The sequence below is a fragment of the Schistocerca nitens genome, chromosome 2, assembly GCF_023898315.1.
Source record: "Schistocerca nitens isolate TAMUIC-IGC-003100 chromosome 2, iqSchNite1.1, whole genome shotgun sequence".
NCBI lineage: Eukaryota > Metazoa > Arthropoda > Insecta > Orthoptera > Acrididae > Schistocerca > Schistocerca nitens.
The window spans coordinates 630,619,216-630,646,244 of NC_064615.1; the positions used below are offsets into that span (position 1 = coordinate 630,619,216).

General features: G+C 38.4%; 1 protein-coding gene across 2 annotated transcripts in view; it reads right to left on the reverse strand.

Annotated features, from left to right (window-relative positions):
• LOC126236737 (uncharacterized) overlaps nt 1-27,029 on the reverse strand; it is a 225,451-nt gene that overhangs the window by 138,798 nt on the left and 59,624 nt on the right. For both annotated transcript variants that reach the window (XM_049946267.1, XM_049946269.1), the window contains exon 7: nt 22,674-22,986. In XM_049946267.1, the coding sequence (XP_049802224.1) occupies nt 22,674-22,986 (313 nt within the window). The remainder of the gene's footprint in view (nt 1-22,673; nt 22,987-27,029) is intronic.

Consider the following 27,029-nt stretch of genomic DNA (forward strand, 5'->3'; position numbering starts at 1 on the left):
TTTTTTTTCAAGGTTTTCTCCTATAGATCCGCCGTGTTCTGCGTTAACAGGGTCACCTCGTGTAGGATGTGGCTCTTCACCACGCACGGACGGTCTTGGACGTAGCTTCCTCAGAGGCAAAGGTCTTGCATACCTCCTCAGCTCATCCCTGGGGTGGTGAGGACCAGTCATATCCACAGACTCCCAACACCCAGACTCTCCCACAAAATTTTAATATACATTGAAAAATTGAAAACCATACCCTGGATACAAGAAACCAAAACAGATCTAGCAAATGCACAAATAAATTCTTCAGAAGTTATAAACAGAAATGTATACAGGCAAAAAATCAATAGTTGGAAAGTACAACCCGAGAATGAAGTTTGCAAGAGACAGAGGACAAAATGGACAGAGGAAAGAAAGAGAATTCATGGGGAAAGAATGAGAGAAGTTCGGAGAATTAAAAAATTGAATCGGAAAAGCTTTGTGTGATCCGTATGGGTCCAATCGCACATAATAATAATAATAATAATAATAATAATAATAATATAACTTAAATAACCTGTTCGTTTGCTAATTACTGCAATTAGAAAATTTCACTTTCTACCAACTTTTTAGTGAACTTTAGGAATCCCCGAACACATTAAATTGCTTTTCCATAATATAGTACCTACAATTTTGCCATTTGAAAATTATTCAACTCCAAGTTAAACAAAATTCCTTCTTTGTCTATTGTATTTTTGTAACCTTTAATTTTGCTGTCTCTTCTGTTTACATTAATTTTATAATTTTCTGTATTACACACGTCTATAAACAGGCACTGTGTACTAAGCCATAGTCAGTTCAGTTCACACTGTATAGTCCAAACGTAACCATCATGTAATTTTTAGTGAGTGCTTAGTGTACAGTTAATATCTAACCACATTACTAAATTCTGTCATAACACTATTAGTTTAGATGAAGTGCTGGCCTGTGGTACATTAAATGTACAAATTCCTGAATACAAGCTGAACCTATGAGCCCTAATTTCTCATATCTTATCTTCATGGTGCTTACATGCACTGTTGAGTTGGAGGCAACAGAATCGTTCAGCAGTCAGCTTCAAATGCTGTGTTCCTCAAACATAACATCGCCTTTCCTCCAGGGATTCCCCTTGAATCGTCGATGCATCGCTGTGATACTTGCATGTTGTCCGAACCTACTAGTAACAAATCTAGCAGGCTGCCTCTGAATTGCTTCAATGTCTTCCTTTAATTAGACCTGGTATAGATCCCAAACACTCAGGCAATACTCTAGAATAGGTTGCACCAGTGTGCTATATGTGGTCTCCTTTACAGATGAACCACTCTTTCCTAGAACTCTCCCAATAAACCAGAGTCGAGCATTTGCCTTTCCTACCACAATCCTCACATGTCGTTGCACGTCATATCGCTCTGCAGTGTTATGCCCAGATGTTTAATCAATGTGGCTGTGTCAAACAGGACACTAATAATACTGTATCTGAACATTATAGGTTTGTTTTTCTACTCATCCACATTTTTATACCTTTAGATCTAGCTGCCATTCATCACACTAACTAGATATTTTGTCTAAGTCATCTTGTATCTTCCTACAGTCATTCAACTTACACATCTTACTGTACACTACAGCATCATTAGCAAACAACCACACATTGCTTCTCACCATGTCCGTCAAATCACTTACGTATATAGAGAATAATAGCAGCCCTATCACACTTCCCTGGGGCACTCCTGACAATACCCTTGTCTCTGATGAACACTCACCATCGAGAGCAACATACTGGGGTGTATAACTTCACAAGTCTTCAAGCCAGTCACAAATCTTTGAACCCATTCCATATGCTCTTACCTTCTTTTAATAGCTTGCAATGGGGCACCGTGTCAAATGCTTTCTGTAAATATAGAAATATGGAATTTGGCTGTGCCCACCACCCATAGTTCACAGTATATCACGTGAGAAAAGGGCAAGCTGAGTTTCGCGTGAGTGATGATTTCTAAAACCATGATGATTTGTGGACATAAGCTTCTTGGTCTTAAGAAAATTTATTACATTCAAACTGAGAATATGTTCACGGATTCAAATCAATATTATGGATATTGATCGGTAATTTTGTGGGTCTGTTCTTTTGATCTTCGTATACAGACTGTTTCAGAAGCGATGGTCAATATTCAGGAACATGACAGGAATGATAATTTGAAACAAAAATGTCTGGTAAACATGGGCTTTAAAATGCATATCTTAAGAGTTATGAGCAATTCTTGATCTTCAATACTGTGAAACAAATCTCTCCTAATGCAAGCTCTTCGCTTTCCATATTTTGGGAAATGATAGTATGGACCAAAACAAGAAAAAATGTCCAATAAACATGTGCTCAAAAATGCATATCTTAAGATGAACTATGAGCACTTGTTCATCTTTGCTACTTTTAAACACAACTCTTCTAATGAACAAGTGCTCATAAATTTTAAGGTATGCATTTTAATAAGAGCACATGTTTACTGGACATTTTTTTCTCGTTTCGGCCCAAACCACCACTTCCCAAAAAATGGAAGGCAAAGAGTTTGGAGTAAAAGAGATTTGTTCCACAGTATCAAAGATCAAGAATTGCTCATAGCTCTTAAAGCATGCATTGTGGAGCCCATGTTTTCTAGACATTTTTGTTTCAAATGATCATTTCTGTTATATCCCTGCATATTGACTATCACTTCTGAAACACCCTGTATACAGGAGTCACCTATGACTTTTTCCAGTCACTTAGGGCTTTGTGCTGAGCTAGAGATTCACGATAAATGCGAGCTAAGTAAGGGGCCAAGTGTGCTGTAGAGTACTCTGAAAAACCTAATGGGATTCCATTCTGACCTGGTTACTCCTTCAGTTGTTTCCCTACGCCAGGGATGCTTATTACCATGTCATCCATCAGGAGTCTGTTTGATGGTCAGATGTTGGTATGTTTGTATGATTCTCCTGCGTGAATGATTTCTTTAATGTGAAATTTTAAACTTTGACTTTTGTTTTGCTGCCTTCAACTGCCATACCAGACTGGTTAACAAGTGACTGGATGGATGCCATAGGCCCACTCAGCGATTTTACATGGGACCAGAATTTTCTCTGTTTCTCTACCAGATCTTTTGGTAAGGTATGATGGTGGTAAAAGTTCTATGCCTTGCGCACAGATCTTTTCACAGACATCCATTATTAAACCATGGTGAGTCTTTTCCATCCTTAATCCACTTACTAGGTACATAATTCTCCAGACCATGATTTACAATTAGCTTACAATCTGCCCATAATTCCTTTAAGTCCTTCATACTTGTACTAAGTGATGTCAATTCATTCTCCAAGTTAGATGCTAGAATCTGCTTATCTGCTCTTTCTAGCAGAAACACTCTCCTAACCATCGTAAGTGATTTATTATATTTTGTAACCATAGTTGCTATAATGACATCATGATTGCAAATATTCATTTCTATACTGATGTTGTCAGTAAGGTCCAGCCTATTTGTAGCTACAAGGTCTAAGATATTTCTGTAGCATGCGGGCTGCTGATCTAGGTGCTATAGACAGTTTTCTGAAAATAAACACATGACTGTCTGTCTATACCACCTGCATGAATCTGTAGACATCCTAGTCGATACTCTGTAGGTTAAAGTTGTGTCCACCTAGTAATGCATGATCTGGGTATTTATATGCTGCTGACCACAGACATTCTTTGAATGACTCTAGAACTGTCACTGCAGAGTTGGGTGGGCAGTAAAAAATCCAATAATTAAGTTGGTTTCACCTAGACCCATTATACGTGACCAGATAACTTCACTGTCACACTCTACTTCAACTCCAATAGAGAGAATATTTTTGTCAACTGCAATGAACACTCCCCCTGCTACGCCCTCTAATCTGTCTTTCTGATATACATTTCATGACTCACTAAATATCTCCAAGCTTTCCATTTCATGTTTTAGCCAGCTCTTGGTCCAGAAAATGGGAGCAAGAACTTTCCTGGAGGGCAGTAAATTCGGGAGCTTCCCTAAAGACTAATTCGACAACTCACTGATAAAATTTTGATAGTCAAAGTGTCTTTCCTCTGAATGCAGTCTGACTTCCCTTGCTGCAGATCAACTGGCGAGTATTCAGAGTATCTGAAACAACCACTTGACCTAAAAAAACCCTCATGTGCACTCCACAAGTACTCTGCTACCCAAGTAGCTGCTTCCTTTGTGTAATGGACCACTGACCTATCAAAGGAAGCCCTGCAAATCCTCAACTGATAATGCAGGTCTAGAAATCTGCAGCCAAGACTGTCACAGAGTCAATGAATCCTCTGCTTGGCTCCAAACCACAAGACTCTGATGAACTCTGGGAACAGTGCTGTAAATTGTGAGCTCTGCTTGCACACCACACGTGAGGCCAACAGCCTTCACCACTTCTGCCAGCCACCTGTATAAACTGAGGATGGCCTTAGAACCCATGTGACAAGTGTTGGCAGTGCCAACACAAGCCACAAGTTGCGGACAACTGCACCCTGCATGCTCAATAGCTGCAGGGAAGGCTACCTCCACATCACGGATGAGGCCCTGTGGCAGACATACTGAGTGCACACTGGCTTTCTTTCCAGCCCCAAACGCTATCTGTCTAAGGGGCTTCACAACGCGCCTAACATTAGAGCTCCTGCTAACTACTAAACCCCTCACCCCATGAGCCTGCTCAAACCAACCTGAAGGAACGGCCACCTGTCCACTCACAGGGTGAATGGGAAAATCCAGACAACCAATTCCCATGTTGGCCCTCCGCCTCGAGTGACGCAAATGAGTTACCTCCTGTCACTCATTCTACTGTCAAGGCAGATCCCCTGATCTGTTGCATTAGGAGGTTTCTTGGTAGCAGAGCCCATGTGCGAAACAATCAACACTTGAGGTGTCCCACGAGATAGGGCAAATTCTCCACCAGCGTTACACATTGAGGCAGTAGGCTGAAACTGACTGACCGTAGCCAAAAGTGCATGCAACTGTTCCTATACTGCGGCTAGCTCCTACTACATCCACACACAGCATGCACACTTCCTGCCCACACCAGCAAGACTAACTGAAGAAGTAAACTATAAAAGCCAAAAGTGCATGCAACTGTTCCTATACTGCGGCTAGCTCCTACTACATCCACACACAGCATGCACACTTCCTACCCACACCAGCAAGACTAACTGAAGAAGTAAACTATAAAAGCAGACAGAATCTTAGATATGCAACTTGCTCCTCTCATGATCTGTCCCTAATGGACATTGATGCCTCAGTGAGCTATGTAGCTGGCTATTCAAAAGAAATGAAAACTGCAGTACAGACTGCTCCAATTTACACTTCAGTATTGTGAATTCCATCAGTAACCAATCAACAAAGAAGGCATTATAAGATAAGAAAATCGGTAAACTGTGAATAAGATAATTTAGTATCCTTTAGCAAAGATAAATTTACTGTGTTTGTTTATTCCTGTGTAAAAAGATGACGATTATAAAACAGGAAAGTATTGACGACAGTATCACCAACACTAGTACCAATGTAAATTTATCATATGAAAGTGAATGCAACAGGAATAGTCTTGATCCTGTAGAGAAATTTGAAACTCATATGGAAAGACCGGAGGAAGTTAATGACATGTTATCAACAATAATGAACTATATGGAGGGAAAATTTAAGACAATTGATGACACTAACAGACAAAATGGTGAGTGGTTAGGAAATATTAAAGACAGACTCTGTGCTAATGAGATTTGTTTGGAACAAAAGGAGAAAAATAATGAGATTCATTTGGAATAAATGAGGAAAAATAATGAGATTCGTTTGGAACAAATGGAGAAAAATAATGAGATTCGTTTTTAATCAAATGTAGAAAAACAATGCAGCTTAGTTAGATCAGAATCTTAAAGACATCAGTGATAGATTTGAAAAACAGTTCAAAGAATATGAAAAGAAAAATGATGATCACTTTCAAAAAGTAGAAGCAAAAATTTCCAGTTTACGTCGTAATATGGTTAAGATCACAGGTAAGGTCAATTATGTCGGGAGAAAGGTTAAAAATGTAGATGCAAAAGTAGAAAACCTGAAAACTGAAATTAGCACAGGTAGAGAGAAAATCCATAATGCGTTTAAAAGTTGTACATGCAGATATCAAACATGCAGAAGATACAGTAATACAGTATCCGATCGTATTTCTATTGTAGATGATAAAATTGTTAAGTAGAAGGCAAATTTGAACAAAAGATAAGAATCATTAGTAAAAAAAATATAAACAAATAAGCAATGAAGAAGTCAAGAGTTTAGAAAATAGTATTAGTGACATCACTAAGAAACTTGAAAGTGTTAGTAGCAATATGGTCACCAATAGTTTGGCGAACAATATTGGTACTATGTGGGGCAACATTCCAGTAAAAACTTTTCAGATGAGAGCATTATGCACCCGGTACATTTCCTGCAGCACTACAAAGGTAACTTTTTTTCCAAATATGAATGATAATTTGAAAATTAAATTTGTGAAAAGATTTCTAGAAGGTGAAGCATTGTCATGGACTAATCATTATTGTATTGAGGGAATGGCTTTTGCAGAGTTTGAGGAGGGGTTCTTAAGTAAATTCTGGTCAGGGACAGGACAAGCTAGAATAAAATGCGAATTCTTGAATGGACCTGTTTATGAAGATTAGTTTGGTAGCATGAAGCAATTTTTCAAAAGTCAGTTAATAAAACTCACTCACCTATGCAAAAAGAAAACTCACTCACCTATGCAAACCTTTTGATGAACTCGCTCAAATTGCATTGATGAATTACAGTGGGAGTTAGCTTATGGACCTGATGACACAATAGATCAGTTTTTGAAGTATGTAGACAAACTAGTCAGTATTATTGAGAAAACGGGTAAACCAGCACACCATAGTCAAAACCATTTTTAAAAGACAGGACACACGAATTGGGGAAACACACAACATGATAAAAAGGAACCACACAATTTTGGAAGTAATGATTCTCATCAGAAAAATCACCAGTGCAACTTCAAGGGATCACAAGGAAACAGTTTCCATCACAAGGGTCAATATCGAAGTAATCATAATCAATTTGGTAACAAACACTTTGGAAGTAAATCAAACGAGTGGCATAGTCCTAATGGTATGGGGAGAACTGAACAGTTAAAATACTGATCAGGGCTCCATTGGTGGTCTGCAAGGTAGGAGCTACTTATACACAAATGGAAAGGAAAGTGTTTAGTGGACAAAGGAAGTCAAGTATCTGGGATATCAGAATCATTAAGTAAAATACTGAAAACTAATAAGGATTATGTTGAGTTACCTGTAGTAGGAATTAATTTAAGAGGTGCTACTGGGAGGCACAGTAAATCAGTAAGGAGTCAGGCTTTTATTACTTTTGAAATTGAAGGAGTATCATGGGTACATGGGTGTCTTGTTATTCCTGATCTCACAGAGGATTTTATCTTAGGCGTGTCTTGGATAACAAAAGTAAGTGCAGCATTTGATTGGGTAGGACAGAAATTAATGATGACTCTACCAAGTGGTAAAGTCATCGCTATGTAACTTCTTACGTCAAATGTGTCGTGTATGAATAAGACTGTGAACAGTATTGAATTTACAAAATAAGGTAAGTACATTGAAAGTTATGTCGCAGATTTTGATACAGACGAGATAGAGTTTGAAAACATGGTAAACGAAAAAGTAGCCGAAGCTGGAAAACTAACTGAGAACCAAAAACAAGATTTGAAATTATTTTTCTGGGAATATAGTGATGTATTTAGCAACATACCAGGTAAAGTAATTGGATACCAATGTACTTTGCAGATGAAGCCACATAAACCTTTCTTTATAAAACCATACGGTATTCCAATCTTGAAAAGGAAGCAGTGGAGAAAGAATTACAAAAGATGGAAGTGTGTGAAATCATTGAGAGAAGTATAATCCCTTGGTCATTGTAAATTAATTTAATGGACAAGTCAGATTAGTACTAGATTCCAGACAGTTAAATAAATTATACAGAGAAACTGACCACCCAGAGAACATCAATGAGTTGTTATATAAATTTAAAAATATCCAAATTATGTCAAGCCTTGACCTGACATTTGGTTTTCATCAAGTACTCTTGCAATTAGTTTTACAAAGTTCACTGCTTTCTTATACAATGGGAGATGTTACCAATATTGTGTAGTGCGTTTCAGATTAAACTCATCAGTCGCAGAATTTATAGGAGCACTAGACTATGTACTTGGCCAAGAAGTTGTGTCAGAATTAACCATTTATGTACATGATATATTAGTGTCAAATCAAAGTTGGGAGGATCATTTGAAGTTGTTGAAAAAGGTGTGTGAGAAACTCATTGTTGAAAAAGGTGTGTGAGAAACTCAGAAGAGGAGGAACAATGTTAAAACTAGAAAAAATGTAAATTTGGTGTGTCATAACTCAAATTTTTAGGTCATGTCATTACTAAGGAAGGGATAAGTGCAGACCCCGAGAAAATAAAATCTTATCGTAAACTTTCCATCGCCTGGAAACCGAAAACAACTGAAATCTTTCTATTGAATCCGTGAATTCTATCGAAAATATATAAATGGACAATGCCTTAATGTAACATGTTTAAGCAACTTATTTAGAAAAAATACTATGTGGAATTGGTCTGATGAGTATCGAAGGTACTAGAGAAAATTAAGAATGAACTTTGTAAGAACAATCTTTAACACAGACCAGATTTTAGTTTACCATTTTGTTTTCACACTGACAGTAGTGATTATGGGTTAGGAGCAGAACTATTTCAGGAGAAAGTTGTGAATGGAAAAAAATCTTCACTGCACTATTGCATTTGCCAGTAGAATGTTACTTAAACATGAGAGAACTTGCACAGTTACAGGAAAAAAATTACTCATGGTACACTGGGCATTTACAAAATTAAAAACATACCTGTTAGGACACAAGATAAAAGTGTATTCAGATCACAAAGCTTTAAGTTATTTACAGGAGTGTAGACTATATCATAACAGATTAACCAGGTGGGCAATGTTTATGCAACAGTTTGATTGTGAAACTGAGTATATTAAGGGGTCAGAAAATGTAGTAGCTGATGCTTTATCCAGGTTACCAGTATGAGGAGATGAGGAAATCTTTGATCAAGAGTAACAAAAAGAATTTAAAATAAGATACATGAAGGGAATCCAAGATGAAAAGCTCATAAGGACGCTTTGCAATAACATCAGGAGGGGACAAAACAAACATCCTAATAGAAAGTGGTTAAGGACTGTTTAGGCAAAAGAGGGTATCATAAACTCGACAAATACTATACACTATTTAACCCTCCGACAGTCGCGCATGTATCTGTGAGATACATGACCTACTTTTTCCCTAATATTACCGCAATGAACAGTGGTTACGGTTCGCTGGCCCACGACATCTTGTGTCATACCTTTCTTATTACTTCACAGGAATTTCAGTCTTATCCCGATACTGACAGGGTCATAAATGAGTCAGGTGTGGGAACGTGTATTGCCTCTATCTCTCAGATACAGCGCGCCTACTCGGGTAACGCTTTGTCGCCGCTAATGACTGCAGCATACGCAAGTCAGCAGTTGCGTTGTTGTCTTCTAAATGAAGCAACGTTTCGCTGTAGCTACGTGTACTCTCTTTCAAAATGAGTAAACGATATGATCTAGAAAATCCTAAGGATCTGGAAGAAGTACATCGCCTTCTTCTCGACGACGAGGTATCCATTGAGGATGAAGATGATCTTGCAGAAACTGATTCAGAAACCGAAGATATACTCGAAACACGATCTGTAGACTCAGACACAGATCATGAATTTGATGAAGAGGAAAATAATGAAGCGCAGGAAACTGATGAACATTACTATTTTGGTGAGTAGGAAAGACAATAAATATGCTTTCAGATGTAATAATAACAATATCTAATAATGGTGTTATGTACTTATTTTTTGTTTTAGTAAGGATGGAACTAAATGGAGGAAAGTGCCTTGGAAAGCAACACAGACATGGCCTCATAATATACTAACCAAACTGCCTGGGGTAGTTGGAGACGCAAAGAAAATGGTAACTGAAATTGACTGCTGGGGCCTATTCATCAGTAATGATATCCTAGATCTAATGGTGGTCAACATTAACAGGCATATAGCTGATCTAAAAGGAAACTTTGCTCGTGAGAGTGACTGCAAGGACACAGACGCAATCGAAATAAAAGTCTTTCTTGGCTTGTTATACCTTGCTGGTGTATTCCATGGTGGGCGACAGAATGTTCATGACTTCTGGACAGCAGATGACCTTGGTCTGAATATTTTTAGAATGACCATGTCCGAAAAACGTTTCCTGTTCCTAATAAGATGTGTTCGTTTTGATGATGGAGCCACAAGACAAGAACGGTGCAAGACAGACAAATTAGCAGCCGTGAGGGAAATGTTCACCATGTGTTTGAATAACTGCAAGACACATTACTCCCTCGGTCAGAACGTCACAGTTGATGAGCAGCTACCAGCATTTCGAGGCCGGTGTGGATTTCGCCAGTTCATACCATCCAAACCATCTAAATATGGCATCAAAAGTTTCTGCCTATCTGATGCCAAGCTTTATTATACTTACAACATGGAAATATATTGTGGATTACAACCAGGAGGACCCTTTCAGAATAACAACTCCGCCAAAGAAGTAGTTCTGAGACTTGCCGAACCAATATATGGGACGTGTAGAAACATTACAAGAGATAACTGGTTCACTGGTTTGGAGTTAGTAAGAGAACTGCATAAAAGGAGACTGTCGTTTGTAGGCACAATTAGAAAAAACAAGAAGGAACTGCCATCGAATTTCATAGCACCAAAAAGTAGACAGCAATACGATAGCGTATTTGGCTACAGCAAGAATGAAACCCTTGTGTCGTATGTCCCGAAAAAAGGGAAAACTGTAGTCCTCCTTTAGAGTATGCATGTATCGTCAAGTGAGGTTTCGGAAGGTTTAGAGAAAAATTCAGCAATTATTCTACACTATAATGACACCAAATCTGGAGTTGTAGTAGTTGAAAAACTCTGTGCAACCTACATTGTAGCTAGGTCAACAAGAAGATGGCCTATGGTGATTTTTTTCCACCTGTTGAACATTGCAGGCATCAGCTCAAGAGTAATTTTCTTGTGCAACAAGAATAAATACTCAAATCGGCACGAGTACCTCAAAACTTTGGCTCTAACTCTACTGCAAGATCATCTCAAAAGAAGAGCTCTTATTATGACTCTACCTGATGATATAAAGTCAATGCTAGTAAAGTACAAACCTAAAGGAAAAGAGCAAGAAAACGCTGAACAATCCTTGGAATCAGAAAACAAGAAAAGAAAAAGGTGCCAGTCATGCTACAGGGAGACAAAAAAGACTTGTCTCAGCACGTATACATGTGAAAAACGTGGTACACATCTTTGTTTGCAAAAGCACGCAAAAATAATTAGTGAACAATGTCTTTCTGTAGAGGGCAATCAGTAAAAAGAGACATGCTTTGATTAGTTCAATAATTTATTTGTATATATAATAAAATAAATTTTTAAAAGAATTTCATGTACTTCTCCATTACAAAATGTCAAACATTTCTGTTAATTTGAAAGTGTAATGACCCTGATGTTCACTTCTGTATTTGTAAAATCTGTAACAATAAAGGTAACTGCAATTTAAAACAAAACAAAAGAAAAAGAACCTGTAAACCACCAAAAAACCACAAAAATCGTCGCGTGTATCCACAGGATACATCGCGACTAGTGGCGCCATGAAAGTTGACGCGCCTGCTGGAGGGTTAAGGGAACACTCTTTAGAAGAACAGATGTGGACTCTCAAAATTGGAAGCCATGTTGGCCAGAACGTGAGGCAGACAAGTTAATAAAGTACACCCATGAAAGTTATGGTCACTTTGGAATACAGAAATGTGTACAAAAGTTACAAGAAAATATCTACTTTTATAAAATGGTAAAGAAGGCGAGGAATGAAATATCAACTTGCGACAAATGTCAAAGAGTAAAAGTAAGTAGCAGAACACGTCAAGGAGAAATGCAGAACATTATTCCGGATAAGCCATTAGATTTAGTAGCTGTAGACTTTTATGGTTCTTTACCTAAAAGCAAAGGTGGTCATTGTTTTATATTCATCATGGTTGATGTACTTTCCAAATTAATTAAACTTTACCCTGTTTGAAAAGCTACGAGTAAAGAGATCATTACAAAGATTGAAAGAGATTACTTCAAGAGCATAGGAAAACCAAAAGCCATACTATCTGATAATGGTTCACAATTTGTTTCAAAAAACTGGAAAGCATTCATGGTAAAAACTAACACAAAACATATCTTGATATCCAAGTACAACACATCTTCAATCCCAGCAGAGAGGTACATGAGAGAACTAGGGAGACTTTGCAGGACCTATTGTAGTCACAAACACCCTAGTTGGTCCAACCACGTAAACAACTTTGAGGACAACATTCACCATATGAAATTATGTTTCATCTCAGACCAGCGAATCTTATTTCTGAATTAATAGACTTTCCACAATGTGCCTTAATATCTAAAAATTTTTAACATTATGCAGCCCTGTCAGCAACTGTGATAATTGAATATGTAACACGTCAGCATCAGTTGCAAATAGAAACCACATTTTACCCACGTTTCAGCCAAAAGAGTTTAGTGTCACTTGCTTCTGAAGAAAGCCAAATTATTTTGGATGAAACCTGGGTAAAGTTTTGTTTCTATTTGCAACTGAAGCTGACATGTTATATATGTCTTAATAGCAATGAAAGAATGTGAAGAGATTGTAAAGAAAACCATGAAGAAACCAGGTGAAGCTAGGAAAAACAGACATGATAGGAAAATAAAGGCTACCACATTCAGAATAGGCGACCATGTCTTAAGTGAAATCCCACGAACGATCGAAATTACTAACAGCAGAACTCAAGAAGTTTTTTGATATTTACATTGGGCCATTTGAGATTATTGAGAACCCTCACCCAAATGCATACCAATTAGTATATCCTGAGTCGAGAAAGCTGTTCGGTCTTAGGAATGTTGTTTCTTTGAAGCCGTATATGAGGAAAGGACAAATTGAGCCTACACACATGACTTTATCTGGAAAGATGAAATATTGTGAGATGTTGTTGTTGTTGTTGTGGTCTTCAGTCCTAAGACTGGTTTGATGCAGCTCTCCATGCTACTCTATCCTGTGCAAGCTTCTTCATCTCCCAGTACCTACTGCAACCTACATCCTTCTGAATCTACTTAGTGTATTCATCTCTTGGTCTCCCCCTACGATTTTTACCCTCCACGATGCCCTCAAATACTAAATTGGTGATCCCTTGATGCCTCAGAACATGTCCTACCAAACGATTCCTTCTTCTGGTCAAGTTGTGCCACAAACTCCTCTTCTCCCCAATCCTATTCAGTACCTCCTCATTAGTTATGTGATCTACCCATCTAATCTTCAGCATTCTTCTGTAGCACCACATTTCGAAAGCTTCTATTCTCTTCTTGTCCAAACTATTTACCGTCCATGTTTCACTTCCATACATGGCTACACTCCATACAAATACTTTCAGAAATGACTTCCTGACACTTAAATCTATACTCGATGTTAACAAATTTCTCTTCTTCAGAAACGCTTTCCTTGCCATTGGCAGTCTACATTTTATATCCTCTCTACTTCGACCATCATCAGTTATTTTGCTCCCCAAATAGTAAAACTCCTTTACTACTTTAAGTGTCTCATTTCCTAATCTAATACCCTCAACATCACCCGACTTAATTGGACTAAATTCCATTATCCTCGTTTTGCTTTTGTTGATGTTCATCTTATATCCTCCCTTCAAGACACCATCCATTCCGTTCAACTGCTCTTCCAAGTCCTTTGCTGTCTCTGACAGAATTACAATGTCATCGGTGAACCTCAAAGTTTTTATTTCTTCTCCATGGGTTTTAATACCTACTCCGAATTTTTCTTTTGTTTCCTTTACTGCTTGCTCAATATACAGATTGAATAACATCGGGGAGAGGCTACAACCCTGTCTTACTCCCTTCCCAACCGCTGCTTCCCTTTCATGTCCCTCGACTCTTATAACTGCCATCTGGTTTCTGTACAAATTGTAAATAGCCTTTCGCTCCCTGTATTTTACCCCTGCCACCTTTAGAATTTGAAAGAGAGTATTCCAGTCAACATTGTCAAAAGCTTTCTCTAAGTCTACAAATGCTAGAAATGTTGGTTTGCCTTTCCTTAATCTTTCTTCTAAGGTAAGTCGTAAGGTCAGTATTGCCTCACGTGTTCCAGTATTTCTACGGAATCCAAACTGATCTTCCCCGAGGCCGGCTTCTACTAGTTTTTCCATTCATCTGTAAAGAATTCGTGTTAGTATTTTGCAGCTGTGGCTTATTAAACTGATTGTCCGGTAATTTTCACATCTGTCAACACCTGCTTTCTTTGGGATTGGAATTATTATATTCTTCTTGAAGTCTGAGGGTATTTCACCTGTTTCATACATCTTGCTCACCAGATGGTAGAGTTTTGTCAGGACTGGCTCTTCCACGGCCGTCAGTAGTTCCAATGGAATGTTGTCTACTCCGGGGGGCCTTGTTTCGATTCAGGTCTTTCAGTGCTCTGTCAAACTCTTCACGCAGTATCGTATCTCCCATTTCATCTTCATCTACATCCTCTTCCATTTCCATAATATTGTCCTCAAGTACATCGCCCTTGTATAGACCCTCTATATACTCCTTCCACCTTTCTGCTTTCCCTTCTTTGCTTAGAACTGGGTTTCCATCTGAGCTCTTGATGTTCATACAAGTGGTTCTCTTATCTCCAAAGGTGTCTTTAATTTTCCTGTAGGCAGTATCTATCTTACCCCTAGTGAGAAAAGCCTCTACATCCTTACATTTGTCCTCTAGCCATCCCTGCTTAGCCATTTTGCACTTCCTGTCGATCTCATTTTTGACACGTTTGTATTCCTTTTTGCCTGCTTCATTTACTGCATTTTTATATTTTCTCCTTTCATCAATTAAATTCAATATTTCTTCTGTTACCCAAGGATTTCTACTAGCCCTCGTCTTTTTACCTATCTGATCCTCTGCTGCCTTCACTACTTCATCCCTCAAAGCTACCCATTCCTCTTCTACTGTATTTCTTTCCCCCATTCCTGTCAATTGTTCCCTTATGCTCTCCCTGAAACTCTGTACAACCTCTGGTTCTTTCAGTTTATCCAGGTCCCATCTCCTTAAATTCCCACCTTTTTGCCAGTTTCTTCAGTTTTAATCTACAGGTCATAACCAATAGATTGTGGTCAGAGTCCACATCTGCCCCTGGAAATCTCTTACAATTTAAAACCTGATTCCTAAATCTCTGTCTTACCATTATATAATCTATCCGATACCTTTTAGTATCTCCAGGGTTCTTCCATGTATACAACCTTCTATCATGATTCTTAAACCAAGTGTTAGCTATGATTAAGTTGTGCTCTGTGCAAAATTCTACCAGATGGCTTCCTCTTTCATTTCTTAGCCCCAATCCATATTCACCTACTACGTTTCCTTCTCTCCCTTTTCCTACACTCGAATTCCAGTCACCCATGACTATTAAATTTTTGTCTCCCTTCCCTATCTGAATAATTTCTTTTATTTCATCATACATTTCTTCAATTTCTTCGTCATCTGCAGAGCTAGTTGGCATATAAACTTGTACTACTGTAGTAGGTGTGGGCTTCGTATCTATCTTGGCCACAATAATGCGTTCGCTATGCTGTTTGTAGTAGCTTACCCGCATTCCTATTTTCCTATTCATTATTAAACCTACTCCTGCATTACCCCTATTTGACTTTGTGTTGATAACCCTGTAGTCACCTGACCAGAAGTCTTGTTCCTCCTGCCACTGAACTTCACTAATTCCCACTATATCTAACTTTAACCTATCCATTTCCCTTTTTAAATTTTCTAACCTACCTGCCCGATTAAGGGATCTGACATTCCACACTCCGATCCATAGAATGCCAGTTTTCTTTCTCCTGATAACGACATCCTCTTGAGTAGTCCCCGCCCGGAGATCCGAATGGGGGACTATTTTACCTCCGGAATATTTTACCCAAGAGGATGCCATCATCATTTAATCATACAGTAAAGCTGCATGCCCTCGGGAAAAATTACGGCCGTAGTTTCCCCTTGCTTTCAGCCGTTCGCAGTACCAGCACAGCAAGGCCGTTTTGGTTATTGTTACAAGGCCAGATCAGTCAATCATCCAGACTGTTGCCCTTGCAACTACTGAAAAGGCTGCTGCCCCTCTTCAGGAACCACACGTTTGTCTGGCCTCTCAACAGATACCCCTCCGTTGTGGTTGTACCTACGGTATGGCTATCTGTATCGCTGAGGCACGCAAGCCTCCCCACCAACGGCAGGGTCCATGGTTCATGGGGGGGGGGGGGGGGGGGCGGGTGATACGGTCACAGAAACAAATTACAATCACCATACTATGTATGCCATGTAACATATCTCATGCAAAATGATTTTGCATCTAGACTGATTGTCACTTAATTCTTTTATACCATTAGATTTCACGATTCCAATGTGCTTGTTTAAGTAATTGTACAGTATGTAATGAATTGCAAAATACGTAAACTTGATAAATGAGGGATGTTATTTTAATGATGATGCTAGGAGACAATACATGTCATCCAACATGACAGTTTCAGGATAGCAGAGTGCTGTCCTACCACACTATACTACATAAGGATCTATAAACAATTCTTCAGTTATTTAAGAAACCAGTAAGATAACAACCAGTACAACAGTTACTTGATGGAGGTAGAGAGATCTTCACACAGGGTTTTGGTAAAACACGGACATGTCTGCAGCCATACTGACAGCTAGACTACACAAGCTGATGCCTTCAACATTGGCAAGACCTGTTAGGTATCATTATTGTGAAGATAAATATGAGAAATATGTATTCAGTTCTGAATTAGCCATTCTTGCTTATGCATGTATATTGCACAGTTGAATATAGTGGCAGTACTTTGCATTATACAATAAAAATGTATAAAATTTTGAAGAGAACGTAAACATTAATTTGTGATGAATTATTTTCTAAACATTTGGTTGAAGATACTTGGAATACTGTTCTATGGAAAGCTCACTCAATGAATGAATTTTATTGTTGCAAAACTATAAATTACTATAGTGCTAAATGGAAGCAGTTTGTTGATCTTTGGTTTTGGAAATATGACGATTTGTCAGTTTTAACAGTGAACTTTGATATATACTGAAATGATAGGAATAATATAGTGACTATCTGTGAAAATTTATTAGATTTCTCATTCAGAGAGTGATTAAAGTGATATCAAACATGAAAACAATACTTCACATCTAACTGAAAGTGATCAGTCGGCGAGACAGAGACTATTGCACTCAACAAAGCAGCAGCTCTTTGCTGTCTTTGTTAGTTATAGCAAACCAGAATCAATGGTGCTATAATGTACAGAAAACTTAAATTAAATTTGCACTTCTGCAATACAAAAAGAAATCATTTGGCAGCTGCGTACGATCTTAAGTGGACTAGCAATAAGTCATACTGTGAGGCAGCTGTATGTAAGATACATATGTAATGGATAACACTACTCTATCTACGTAACGGTCATATCTCTGCACTGTATGTTATTTCACAACTGTCCACCAAATCCAACGTTCACAGGATGACGATCAAAGAAGAAAGACCAGGAGGTTTCCAACATATAAAAACCAAGTCAGCAATGCAGCAAACTGTTCAGAGAATCAAGGGCTATAAGCGGTACTTGAAGGGTAACAACAGTTTAACACAATGAGAGCGCACATCAAACCACAACAAAGCATATTTGTTTAAATGAGTGGAAAATGCATAAATCTGATCTTTTTAGACACAAGAGAAGGAACACTCATTGGACAAAAGTGATCTCTTCCAGTCATCATTGGTCTAAGCTGTTTAGTATCAAAACCATTTATGTCATGCTGGTAAGTTCTTGGAGTGATCAGTTGCTAAGGTTGGATGTAGAGATGGCAATACTTTCTGCAATATCAATATACTGATTTTCTGATAAATTATCCAAGCCATATCAATGCTGCTGATGTGTTGGCAGTAAAATGTTGATATTTTACATGTATCAGAGTTCTTAATCAATAAAAAAAAGAGTGAAGAAAATTGACAGGTGTGAAACGGGAAAATGTTATTACTGAAATTTGTCATATGAAATGTTTATCATAATTGATTTAAAAAAAGTTTTGCCAGTATGATTTTACTGAAGCTGGTTCCATCACTTTCAATGATATGCCACTAAACTCACTTAACAAGTTAAGAAGAAGCCTACAATTTGACATACAATCTGTCTAAAAGTGCAACTTTGCATTTCTGAGGTACACAAATATTGCAGATGTTGAAAGCTACACCACATACCAGAAACAAATTAAAAAATGCCATTACAAACTAGGGATTTAACCTTGACACACTAAATTATTAGGCTGTAACTATGCGGCTGAATTACTGAGAAATGCACTGGAATTGAACTACTTTCACTCATTCTAATATCAAGAGGGGCTTTCAATAAGCAATGCAACACATTTTGTTTCTGAAATCAGGTTGGCTTTATTCAGGATTCCAATACACCACACCATTCCCCCCTTTTTTGGCTACGAAACCAATGTCGGAGCCAACATTTGGTTGTCTCAATAACCTCACCATTATCCATGTACCATTTCCTGTGGAGTGCATCCTTCATTGGGCCAAACAGGTGGAAGCCTTCTGTTAGTGAGGAACCCAGCAGGCATACACCTATGAGTACCCCAAATGTTGGCCAAGTGTGTCAGCACTACCAACAAAGATGTAAAGTTGTGCAGCAAGGTGTTTGTTTGTGAACTATCAATAATCTCAAATGACAGTGTCTGGACATTCCAACATTGCAGGAGTCACAGCTGTGTGTGGCTGTCTGGCAAGCACATGGCTGGACAGGTTTGTGCAATCTTGTTGCGATGATGACACACCTGCACCCAACAACTCATTATGCTTTTGTTTACTGCCAGCTCTCTGTAGACATTCTCCAAGCACCTACGAATATCTGTGATGCTCTGGTTTTCCACTAAAAGAAACTCAATGGCAACTCTCTTCATGGAACACACATCTGTTACAGACGTCATTCTGAAGGCTATGTATAGGACCGCCATCCATCGGAACTCCATGAAACTACATGGACTAAAGTGGAAATATTCCACGATGTTCCACAACTAATTCTGTATTTTTTCAATCAAATTTGGCCAAGAAAAGAACTGTGTCACCTTACTTATTGAAAGCCCCTACTGATAGAGTTGGTTAATCAAATTAATCATATATCAGTACAGATGTCAGAGGCAACAGGTTCCATACGATAAAAATCATATCTGGAAGTCAGCCACATTAGCAGTATTTTGAGTTCTACGTAGTATTTTACTTCAATGTTGACTTAAAGGAATTCAATAGTGGTGTTCATTTAAATACCAACAGCAAGTTGTCATTTCTAGAACAGACTCAGTCTTAGAAAATTTTAAGATGTGTCAATGAACCATTTGCTTTGCAGCACAAATGGAGGGTGTTACACTACTTTGGGCTGAAGTCAAATGACACTTGAGGGCCAGCCAATCAATGTACTCAGAAGAGGTAATGAAGATCTAGTAGAAATAGTCAAAAGTTCTGAAAGTATTTGTCATTTGAACTTCTTGATGTTTATGCAGTCTTAGAATGCATGTCTTGTGAAGGCATACCACCTGTCACTGATTAGTAGATATCCTTAACACTTATTTGGTTGCTCAATTTATGTTTTACATCAACCACTTTATATATTAACCCTTTTGCTGCTCTGGGCATGTATACACATCCTGTTACACTATTCCAGGTGTTGCGGACAGATGTATGTGTGCCGCATGGATTTTCCTACACTGCTATGGATGTCTGAATGTGTCCTGAGCTGCTGACCTCTCACTGCTTTGAACGAATTACTTCTATATCTCAATAAATAAGAAAGTTTTGAGTATTTCTCTTACAACATATGTGCATCATTGGGTGCTATCATTTGCAGAAAGCCTCATTTCAATATTTTGAATCATTTATGATATACGATTGTTATGATCACAAGATGCGTGATGCGCAAGGACATGAATGGGAGTGTTTTTGTTAAATTTTGATATCTTGTCCACATTTCATTCACTGTAATATATTAAACTAGGATCGACCACACGCAAAGTTCAGACAATGCATTTTTACCTCTGCGAACACTTCAGAATTTCATGCAATGTTTTACTTAAGTAGATGCAGTGCAATAAGTATGACAGACAACAAAAAGAAATTCAATTCCTTATCGAGTGAAGATATCAGACTGTGCGATGCACAAAAATCAAAGTTTATCACCTAAAAGTTTACAAAAAATCTGATAAGTATTTCTTATCAGACAGAACGCTGTCTCTCAGCACAGGCATCAGCATTTGGCACCCAGTACAGCCATAACAAAAGTAGTCTCAGCACAGAATGGAAAGAGCACATATGTAGCATCAAAAGGGTTAATTTGCAAATATTCAAGAAAATTTTCAAAATTTTTGTTACAAATGTTACAACAAGCTTCAGTTCTACCACTTTTTTGTAAAGTGTCTCCACTCACAACTTTTAGTATCCACACTCACTACACTAGCTCAATAACTTAACACTAGCTCAATAACTTAAACACCAATCAGTAAAAATCAAAAGTGCAATATATTACTTCTTCAACTGAAAGCCAACGGTTTACACCATACGGACTTGAGTGAGAACTGACCAGACAAGTAGTCTTTGGCTTGATGGGTTCAGACAGGCAGAGGGGTCACATTGCCTCCATGTTTCAAACACATAAGGACATCAGGAAGTTGTTCAAATGTTGTACAGAGTGAGATACACAAACTCATGCAAAATAATTAAATACTTGCCTAATACATGAGTTGAGGTGTGTTATCAAATTGGTATTAGAAATTCTTAAATTGTTTTGACTATCAACATTTAGTAGGCACTAAAAGCATGTAAAAAATAGAAATATGGAACTCCAATATATCAGATGAATGATTTCAGTACGGGTATAAAAATATAGGCATTGACTCCACAAAACATCAATATTTCTTAGTTATCACTGCCTGATATAATTTGTGTGCTATTACCTTCATGTTTCTCTCTCACAATCATTATTAACTCTCAGCAACCCCAAACAAGACAATTGGATTTTATTTTTTGTTACTGCTATGTGATGCTTTGGGTAGAGTTGAGTTTCATCACATGATCTCTGGCAGTTTTACTCACAATATATATTAAGTTTGGACTACCAATACAGTAAAAAAATAAAATACAATAAAAATAAAAATTATGCTCCAAGCAACTGTAAATGTTAGTGTTTCTGCACTTTGCCTCTCACGCATTCTGGCCATCAGCAGGGGAGAATTTGTAACAAATGATTAGACTACTCCAAATTAACTACCTTATTGCAATAGCAGACACCAGCAGCAGCACATAAATGGTGAGTGATTGTTGTTGTTGTGGTCTTCAGTCCTGAGACTGGTTTGATGCAGCTCTCCATGCTACTCTATCCTGTGCAAGCTTCTTCATCTCCCAGTACCTACTGCAACCTACATCCTTCTGAATCTGCTTAGTGTATTCATCTCTTGGTCTCCCCCTATGATTTTTACCCTCCACGCTGCCCTCAAATACTAAATTGGTGATCCCTTGATGCCTCAGAACATGTCCTACCAACCGATCCCTTCTTCTGGTCAAGTTGTGCCACAAACTCCTCTTCTCCCCAATCCTATTCAGTACCTCCTCATTAGTTATGTGATCTACCCATCTAATCTTCAGCATTCTTCTGTAGCACCACATTTCGAAAGCTTCTATTCTCTTCTTGTCCAAACTATTTACCGTCCATGTTTCACTTCCATACGTGGCTACACTCCATACAAATACTTTCAGAAATGACTTCTTGACACTTAAATCTATACTCGATGTTAACAAATTTCTCTTCTTCAGAAACGCTTTCCTTGCCATTGGCAGTCTACATTTTATATCCTCTCTACTTCGACCATCATCAGTTATTTTGCTCCCCAAATAGCAAAACTCCTTTACTACTTTAAGTGTCTCATTTCCTAATCTAATACCCTCAGCATCACCCGACTTAATTCGACTACATTCCATTATCCTCGTTTTGCTTTTGTTGATGTTCATCTTATATCCTCCCTTCAAGACACTGTCCATTCCATTCAACTGCTCTTTCAAGTCCTTTGCTGTCTCTGACAGAATTACAATGTCATCGGTGAACCTCAAAGTTTTTATTTCTTCTCCATGGATTTTAATACCTACTCCGAGTGATACCACTGCACAAATATTCAATGCTTCACAACATAGCCCTTAGCAGACTGACTCAGAATGTTATGCAATATGCAATGAAATGTACATCAATGTGTCTATGTACAAAAGAAATTCAGGAGTTAATTGATCAGCAACAGGTAAAAATATATTTTTAATCTGTCTCCATGCTGAATTTTTTTAATTAAACTGCTTTGTATAACATTAAGATATTGCAAGTTCATATTTCAAAACAGAACCAATGTGCTATACTTTCTGTACTTTATACCAACCTTGCAATTCTGATGGCGCTGGAGGTGCTTCAGGTCCATATGCCAAACGAATCAAACTTCTACCACCTTCTAGCACAAAAATCTCATCTCTTGAAACAGACACATCAAGTACACCCCGAAGGCCCGACACAGTTCCGACAACAGAGATATTAGATGGATCGAGAATGTATATAGAGTCAGGACTATATGTAACAAGCAGATTCCCATGAAACTGCCTGACAGGCCCAAACTGAGGGTCTCCACGAACAGTCCTCAAACGTTCTGGTAGAGGGTTAATAAGTAACACTTCTGGGTGATGGTCAGAAAGTGCATCCTACAACAAAGGAAATATAAATCAGTCATGCAGAAAAGCATTTGACACACATTTTATGTAGATTTAGGAAAATAAAAATGAAAAATGTATTAGTGAAGTTAACACTAAAGCAGTGGGGTAACTACACTGACAGAAAAAGGAACTGCAACATAATGAAGGAGTTTTGTGACATAAATGAAAGCTGGTAGGCATGTTTCTACATCTGAAAGATAATGGCTATTCAAATTTCACAATAGTCGCATAAGAGTGGCACTAGTAGCACCACTATGAGGATGCAAATTAAGTTTCTTTAAATACACACTGTAATGATCATGGGCATTCGTTACTTTTAAGATTGGACGTGGTGAGCTGATGTTAGCCAATAATGCCTTTCAGGTAACAATACACCATTACCAAAACTGTAACAAGTTTGAATGAGGTCGTGTAATAGGGCTATGAGAAGATGGATGTTCCTCCTGCGATACTAAAGACTTGATGGGAATGTAGCCTCTGCACATGACTGCTGGCAGTGATGGTCATTAGAATGTAAAGTCTCAAGAAGATCGGGCTCCGGACAGCTACATGGCACCATCGACAGGGAGCACCGTTGTGTTTGGTGTACAGCTCTCACATACTATACTGCATCCAAAGGAGCAATTGCAGCAGTAGTTGGCATCACCATGATACAATGAACTGTTACAAATCACTTACTTCAGGGACAGCTTTGAGCCAGGCACCCTGTAGCTTGCATTCCACTAACCCCAAATCACTGCCATTTGTGACTTCAGTAGCATCAAGTGAGAGCTCATTGGAGGGCAAGGTGGAGGTCTGTTGTGCTTTCTGATGAAAGCTGGTTCTGCCTCAGTGCTAGTGATGGCTGTGTGTTAGGAGGAGGCCAGTTGACACACTGCAACCAACCTGTCTGCAGACTAGACACCGGGACCTACATGTGGAGTTATGGTCTGGGGTGCAATTTCATATGACAAGAGGAACACTCTCTTTTTTATCCCATACATCACAAATGCATATTTGTATGTCAGTCCGGTGATTCAACTGGTTGTGCTGCTACTCATGAACAGCATTCCAGGGCATGTTTTCCAACAGGATAAGACTTGCCCACAAACTACTGTTGAAACCCACCATGCTCACACCCTGTGTTGACGTGTTGCCTTGGCCTGCTCAATCACCAGATCTGTCTCCAATCAAGCACATATGGGGACATTATCAGACAACAATCCCAGCATCATCCATGAGCAGCATTAACCATTCCCTCTATTGACTGACCAAATGCCACAGGCGTGGAACTACATTCCGCAAACTGACATCCGGCCCTGTACAACACTGCATGTATGTTTGCATGCGTACATTAAAAAGTCTTGCAGTTTCACTAGTTATTAGTGTACCAAGATTTCACATTTGCCTTTTACATTAACCTGTGATCTTGCTATGTTAATCACTTAAATATGTTGTGAAGACAAATGTATTCCTTAAATTTCATTACTGTACATTAATTATCTTTTGGTGTTGTATTTTTTCAGTCTGTATATATCTCTTATAAATATTTACAAGGCTGAGTATTAAAATGATAAGGGGAGAGGGAGAGGGGGAGGGGAAGAGGGATATTGTACAATGGCTAAAAAGAGCAAAAGTTAGCACCTACAGTGATTTCCATATCTTTAAGGATGCCTATACACTGTCTGTCACTCATTGGCATGTGGCTAGTTTTCTGGACTAATTTTTATTCGCACATCTCGATATTTCAATATCTGACTAGAGGTGACATGCTAATCACTTTTCACAATGCAATGCCTGCCCCAATTAAAGTCTCCGCTTTGAACAATTTGTCAGGTATAATCAATAATGGAAAAAAAGGCATGGAAAAACAGCCTTTTGATCCATAAGATTGTGGAGCACAGAACAGTGCATTGGACTGCCAGTATTAAACTGATCTAGAGTTTCACATTGGAAAATGGCGTCAATTATCACAAATAACATTTACTGGTTAGCTGGATGCTACCAACGTTTTGCAAATGAAATGCCTGTGCACACATTTCGAGAGGTGCATTCAGACTTGCCTGTGTTTACACAAAGTGAACTAATGTACTGGTACTGCTTGAATATGTTGCGTATGATGAGAATAAACAATTAACAGAGCAGAGAGATTGTAGTTCTTATTAGGAAGTGTTGTGGCCTGAAAATGACACAGCACCAAGTTTCTTCACAACTTAACATCGTGTCTAAAGTCATGTAACTCTGATGATGATTATGATGATGATGAAGTCCAGGTGATTCAGAATTTCTACTATTCAGAAAGTTGTAACATTCACTCCTAAATTATACACATTCTGCCAGAATTTTCCACACCTTATTAGGTTCTATTTCCAATTTTTTAAGTCTCAGCTACTTCAGGTAATTCCTTATGAATTTCCAATTTGTTTTGTCCTGTTATCTTTGACTACACACAGCATACAAAACAAGTCTTAAAATCCGAATATGGCCACCACTTCCTTTAACATTTCCACTATAAAGACCAATAAACACATTTCCTGCATCTGTGAGTATTAGTTTTAATAGATAGGATACTTTCATCTAATTGTAGTATATTGTTGTTGTTACTGTTGTGGTCTTCAGTCCTGAGACTGGTTTGATGCAGCTCTCCATGCTACTTTCCCTGTGCAAGCTTCTTCATCTCTGAGTAACTATTGCAACCTACATCCTTTTGAATCTGCTTAGTGTACTCATCTCTTGGTCTCCTTCTACGATTTTTACCCTCCACTCTGCCCTCCAATACTAAATTGGTGATCCCTTGATGCCTCAGAACATGTACTACCAACCGATCCCTTCTTCTTGTCAAGTTGTGCCACAAACTCCTCTTCTCCCCAATTCTATTCAATACCTCCTCATTAGTTATGTGATCTACCCATCTAATCTTCAGCATTCTTCTGTAGCACCACATTTTGAAACATTCTATTCTCTTCTCGTCCAAACTATTTACCGTCCATGTTTCACTTCCATACATAGCTACACTCCGTACAAATACTTTCAAAACTGACTTCCTGACTCTTAAATCTACACTCGATGTTAAAAGATTTCTCTTGGAACGCTTTCCTTGCCATTGTCAGACAACATTTTATATCCTCTCTACTTCGACCATCATCAGTTATTTTGCTCCCCAAATAGCAAAACTCCTTTACTACTTTAAGTGTCTGATTTCCTAATCTAATTCCCTCAGCATCACCTGAGTTAACTCAACTACATTCCATTATCCTCGTTTTGCTTTTGTTGATGTTCATCTTACGTTCTCCTTTCAAGACACTGTCCATTCCATTCAACTGCTGTTCCAAGTCCTTTGCTGTCTCTGACAGAATTACAATGTCATCGGTGAACCTCAAAGTTTTTATTTCTTCCCCATGGATTTTAATACCTACTCCAAATTTTTCTTTTGTTTCCTTTACTGCTTGCTCAATATACAGAATGAATAACATCGAGGAGAGGCTACAACCCTGTCTCACTCCCTTCCCAACCACTGCTTCCCTTTCGTGCTCCTCGACTCTTTATAAGTGCCATCTGGTTTCTGTACAAATTGTAAATAGCCTTTCGCTCCCTGTATTTTACCCCAACCAACTTTAGAATTTGAAAGAGAGTATTCCAGTCAACATTGTCAAAAGCTTTCTCTAAGTCTACAAATGCTAGGAATGTAGGTTTGCCTTTCATTAATCTTTCTTCTAAGATAAGTCGTAAGGTCAGTATTGCCTCACGTGTTCCAACATTTCTACGGAATCCAAACTGATCTTCCCCGAGGTCCGCTTCTACCAGTTTTCCATTCGTCTGTAAAGAATTTGCTTTAGTATTTTGCAGCTGTGACTTGTTAAACTGATTGTTCGGTAATTTTCACACCTGTCAACACCTGCTTTCTTTGGGATTGGAATTATTACATTCGTCTTGAAGTCTGAGGGTATTTTGCCTGTCTCATACATCTTGCTCACCAGGTGGTAGAGTTTTGTCAGGGCTGGTTCTCCCAAGGCTGTCAGTAGTTCTAATGGAATGTTGTCTACTTCCGGGGC